This window comes from Peromyscus leucopus, chromosome 16_21, assembly GCF_004664715.2.
Source record: "Peromyscus leucopus breed LL Stock chromosome 16_21, UCI_PerLeu_2.1, whole genome shotgun sequence".
NCBI lineage: Eukaryota > Metazoa > Chordata > Mammalia > Rodentia > Cricetidae > Peromyscus > Peromyscus leucopus.
The window spans coordinates 57,853,620-57,859,619 of NC_051084.1; the positions used below are offsets into that span (position 1 = coordinate 57,853,620).

General features: G+C 46.0%; 1 protein-coding gene across 1 annotated transcript in view; it reads right to left on the bottom strand.

Moving 5' to 3' along the window:
- The window catches only part of Lmbrd1 (LMBR1 domain containing 1), an 88,450-nt gene extending 82,945 nt beyond the window's left edge, over positions 1-5,505 (bottom strand). The window contains exons 1-2 of the mRNA XM_028867987.2: positions 5,263-5,505; positions 396-572 (exon numbers count right to left, since the gene is read on the bottom strand). Coding sequence (XP_028723820.1) covers positions 396-572; positions 5,263-5,322 — 237 coding nt within the window. The 5' untranslated portion in view covers positions 5,323-5,505. The remainder of the gene's footprint in view (positions 1-395; positions 573-5,262) is intronic.
- Positions 5,506-6,000: the final 495 nt, after the last annotated feature.

Below are 6,000 nucleotides of genomic sequence, written 5' to 3' on the forward strand. Positions count from 1 at the left end.
TTCCCACACGAGAAAACAGGACTGGAGGGATCGTTCAGTGATAACGAATGCTAGCTAGCTGTGGAAGCAGCAGAAACTAAGTTTAGATCCTCAGCACCCACATGCTAGCCACACATGGCCAACCACGCCTATATCCTCAGCACTGGGCAGGTGGGGGCAGAGATGGGATGCTGGAAGGCCTGTGAGACCAGCCTAGCCTAACCACCATGCTTCGGGTTCAGGGACAGAGGAAGATGTCTGATGTCCACTCTGGACTCTACCGGTCCATGCAAAGGCACGTGCGCGCACACTGGGGGTGGGGGTGGGGGACGACAAAAGACACTGGTTTGCTAAATGAAACAACTGCTAAGTACCCACAAAGGAAAAAAAAAATCAGATAGCACGATAATACTTACCTTAAATGTACCATTTTGATTTTTCATGTAAGAAACCAAAAATATATCCACTGGCAGAAGTGCTGACGTGATGAGAGCAACTGCCAGTGAGAAAATGGCCGTCACAGTGGAGACAACTTCACTTTCCCGCCGACTCTGGTATTTGCGGACGTAGATCCAGCAAAATGCCAAAATAGCCTGAAACACAGCAAAAAGAAATGCCTATGGTTACCTTATACATCCTATAACACTGTCAGGACATATGTGAAATTTATTTGGCCAAAGGTTCTTTTACATGTGTAAGGAAAACTTTCATTAACCTGCACAAGATAGGAGGATGTTAAGGCCCATTTATGAATGAAAATGCAGTACAATTTTACTTAAGTCCACACACCTTATGAATAACAGTGCACAACTGCATACATCCTCACCAGACATTATTAATAGTTACACACAGTGTCATGCCCCAATGTATCTCTTCAATCTAAAGGAAATGTACCAGAAATTACAGCCCACAGATGCCATCCACCTAGAGGTTAACTGCTAAACACCACACAAAAGCTATAATTCAAACTTTAAAGGGCATTTAAGAAAAGTCAATAATGAGAATGGATTCATGTGCCTAACAAGTTTTCCCGCGAAGACTGTGCCCAGAGGTAATGAGGCTGACATCTCTAGCTGAGTGGCACTCTTAGGACCTCTCTAGGGGCTAGCAAAGAGCACACATAGGTCCAGGGAGTCTACATCATTAGGCAGCATTGAGATCATACAGGGGGCCTGCTGAGGTGGGGTGCTGGCCCACCTTCCAGAGGTCCATAATTAGAGGTGGGCTCTGAACGTCTCCATGTTAATGGACACGATCATGGCAGTGGCGGTCAGGTACTGCACTGGGAGCTCCTATGTTCTACTCTGTCTGCAATAGAAGGTTGCCGATGCATACTAAGTCAGTGTCCTCAGCCCTGCCTGGGAGGTAGAGCTATCTACATAGTTTTTATATACCTGTATGCATCTCCTAAGCCATATCAAGTCAACCAATTGATAAGTCAGCAGTAAGAACCATTGTTCTAAACGAGACCTGTTGGAGTGCTGAGATTAAAAACTTACTTTGAACCATCTAACTAGTTCTGTGGCATCCAAGGTCTACCACAATTAAGATACCAAGAATGGTTCCACTACAACGGAACGTCCTGATTTGTCGTAGATAACCCCACTGTGCATCCTCCGCCCTACCCACCACTACCTGTGACCTGTCCCTACAGTCTCCATCGGTTCTCACACGCCATTGTGTACTCATGTAACAGCTCCTCTTTAGGGCCTAGTTTCTCTCACTTGGCCCAATGCATTTGAAATCCATCAAAGCTGCATGGCATTCGTATTGCTGTCATTTCAACACTGTCATTTACAGAAAGAAGGAAAACAAGTGAAAAGAAGCTAGATGTTAGGACAAAAACATAGTAAGTAAGAAGACAAACAAATACAACCACAACAAAAATGACCTAAGCTCAAATTCTGGTTAATTTTTTTTTGTTTTGTTTTCAGAAAGTTACTTTCCATAAAATGCTGTATTTACAGGTAATGAGTGTTTTAAAGTGAATTCAGAATTCTGTACACATTCCTCAAGTTTGTTTTGAACTCACTGGAAGCTGGGTCTTATCTTTCCATACTTAACAACACTCAAGTCAGGGCTCAGTACATTCTACACAGACTTCAGGAGGGAGACACTGGCATTTTTACTAAGCTGAAACTGACCGGAAGCACACAGAAAGTATGTTACTAACCTCAGTCACAGAAGAGCTGCCAGGCAGAATCGCCGAGCAAGGGGTTTTGACTTCCACTATTCTAAGAGAACCCCCATTTTTTCCTTTAGGTTATGACAGATGACAACAGTAACTGTATCATCAAGTGAACTAATTCTCCTGACCTATAAGGCGAGAATAAGAACTTCTAATGGGTTTTCCAGATGAAATGAGCTATTGTGTAGCATACTGCACAGCCATAGTAACTGCTTAACAAATAGCACTGAAGTTAATGGCACATGAAGAAACACCTCAGAGCGTTTTATTTTCTTTTAAAAAGCTATTATTAAAACCGAGGAAAGAGTTTTAAATAGTTCTCCAATTCTTCCCAATTTGGATTTAATTGTTCTGGGCATTGGGGTTTTAAAAACTCCCTAGATGGTTTTAATGAGTGGCCAAGGTTGGGAACCAACGGGGTATGGGAAGAAATGAGAATACTTAAGAGTTTTGTCACTCTAAGAAGCAGAGATGTTTCCAGGGGGCGTATTCAATGGCAAACGACTTCAATGGGTGGACCCATGGATTGCGCAGTGGTGACAAATCCATCAGTGAAGCCCACACCTTAAGGAACACAGGTGAGTTTGCTTTACAGACATGGAGTTTGCCTCTGTGCTAATGGGAAGAGCAACTGAATGGTGGGGTAGGCCAAGTTACTGAGGATATGGGGAGCTCAGTGGAAGTGCTTACATTCAGCAGCGTGAACAGATTAAGAGCACAAGGGACCAAACGTAATTCCTCTGCATGTGGCACAAGAAACTGAAGTCCATTCTGTTTGTCAAAGATCGTAAAAAGGGAACACTCATTACTTGATCCTTTCTTATACGATTGGCATTTGTTCTCAAGTGTGAAGTCCCCAGACCCTGTTTTTCTGGAGATTCAAAAACCAAAAACTACTCTCACAATAATATATCATTTGCCATTTTAAAAACCAGTTCTGACATTGGATGCATGATTTATAAACCATTACAGGTTAAACTGCTGATGTATTACCATGAAACAAGACAATGGAACCAAACTGCCCTGGAGTCTGCATTCTTTGCTACACACACACACACACACACACACACACACACACACACACACACCTGCGCTGTCCCCTCAGACCAGCACACATATACACCACACAAATGAATAAGTAAAATTTAATTTAAAATCTTAAGCTTTCAAGTGACAATTAGAATTTTGCAAAACTTGTATACCGTACTGTGAGTTTGACAACTTGTCAATACTTAGAACTTCTCAGGACATTTCTGACAAGATCTGTGGTGATTTAATAAATGTAACATCTGATATTACATAATGCAATGTATTCATGTCTTGAAGATGCTCCTCACTTGGTTAACAGTACCCCCTGAGTAGCAAATATAGATCACACTAAAAAACAAAAACAAAACAAAAAACCCACAGGAGTGAGTAAAAGATTCACTCAAAGTACAAGTTGGACTAATGGCCTTGAATGTAAGTGAAGACAACAGCCACTCTTTTAGGTTGCATGTTGCCACAGAACCTGAAGAAGCTGGCACTTGCTGACTTTTGGTGCAGTCACAAAGAACATCTCCAGCTATCAAAAATAGTCCTCTACTTCTGCCTACCTACTGCTCAGACTAGATTTTGTGCATACATTCCAACCAAACTAACTTACTTCACGACTGCATGAAAAGCAGACATGAACACAGATCCATTCTAATAAGGCAGGCACTGAACAGACTGACATTAATTTAATGTTTAATAAGTCACCATTTCTGCACCTCACACATGCATTCTGTCATTCTCCTGTTGTTCCTGATGCAATTTCATTGACTTTCCAAAGTCTACTTCCACCTGCACTTTCTTCCAACAATGTCTCCTCCCAAGTCCAATTCCACTTACAAACCGTGTTTTGTCCTTCAATATTTAAAATACATGTTTCCACTTACCAGCCTTTTATAAAAGCCATGTTCTTATTCCCTTTGTATCCTTCCATGATCTATAAATCTACCATGATTTAAATGTTTTTCCATTAATCAGAATAGTCCCACTATACTTTCATACTGGTTACATGTTTATTTTCTTCTAAATAAATGGACTGGAAAAGCCGGTGAATTCTCCAAGTACAGGACTTGGTGGCTCTGGAGAGCACACCACTAATCTTTGGGGTTTACACACCCCTCTCCTCGGAGAATGGCCCAGAGCAATGGGATTTGTACTGAAGATTCAGTTTAGGATCTCTGAACATGCTGCGCAAGTGCTGCTGTGTGTGTGGTTCTTGGTGAAACACTTTACTAGCGGAACATACTACACAAGTGTCAGTCTAGGGAATCTGACAAACTACATCATACGAGTTTCAAAAATGCAAACACTGAGTAACCACAGGACAGAAGTCCTGGAAGAATAGGGGAAGGGTCTGACAACATGAAAGGTCCAAAGCAAACTAAACAAGCTGCGTCTGTTGCCTTTGGGTAGCAGAGCAATAACCAGAGTACTCCGGGCCATGACAGTTGGGTTTTGTGCACTGGACAATCAGAGGTGAGATGGATGGAAAGAAGGCACCTGAGGTCAGACAGGTAGTAGTACACCCTCCTAACACTGGCTGACAGGAGGGCTGCCGCCTGGCCACACACCTGCTCAACACTGTTCTAGGTGGAATGTGACACCTAGAACGTGACGCTCACGTCATCAAGGCAGAATGGCACAATGAGCCTGGGGAAGTCTGGGGGCTTACCACCCCAAGGGCTGGAGCACACGGGGGAAATGGGGCATTTAGAAAAACAAGCAAGTGACCAAGCCAGCCAGCCAGGGCCCAGGAGGCAGGCGCAGAGGCGGCGCGGACTGCGATCAAAGCCACCGCGCCTTTCCCCACCCCGAGGGTCGCTCGTCCCCAAACCGACCCTCCAGCCACGTCCTCAGACAAGAGCTAGACTAGGCTGCTGAAGTTGGGAAGAAGACGTCGGGCGCCAGCGCCTCCCCCACCTTCCTCGGGGGGATCCTGGCGGACCCAGCAGAGAGCGGCAGGACAGGCGAGGAAGGTCTCCGGGCTGGCAAGGCCGGCGCCGGCCCGCCCTCCTCCACCTCCCACCTCCGCACCCCGGGACAACTCGGAGCGCCTCCCCTACCAGGAGCAAGAGGCCGAAGATGCACCAGCCGATCACCAGCTCGGCCGCAGCCGCCGCCATCTTCGCTTCCGGTCCCGACAGGCCCAAAGGGGAGGGGAGGGGAAGGGACAGGGACGGAGAGGGACCCGGAACCGCGCAGCCTAAAGGTTAAAGGGGTGGAGGGGCGGAGCGGCGGGTTGCCAGGGAGACCCGACCCGCGAGCGTCCCCTGGCGACCGTCCGAACCCGGGGCGGGGCGCGCCCGGCGGGCGGTGACGTCACCACGCTGCCCGCCCACGCGCGGGCTGCGTTTGGCTGGATGGGATTGGTGGGAGGATGCTGGACCCTGTGCCTCTCTGAAGGTCCAAGTGAGGTTCAGGGGCTTCCATGACTTCCCAAAGCGAGGTTCTGATCCCAGTATGCATGCAGAGCTCATCACGGTGCAGGAATGACTCAGAAAAAAAGAATGCTAGCTGCCCAAGTGACTTGATTAACTTGCTGGTGACCAGGCCACGTCATTGTTTGCCTGGGCACTGCGTTACCACGTGATGTTTTCATCGGAGCATACCTGTGAATTTCCATGATGGTTTCACACAAGATATCCGAGTCTATAAACATACTGATAGTGATAATTGTAGATGCTTATAATGCTCTCAAGTGAACAAAACAGACATTGTCATAAACTTTCAATGAAGCAGAGGGAATCCTAGGATGGATTGCCTGGGTCCCGTGGTGTATTAGAGCATATATAAAGAAAACA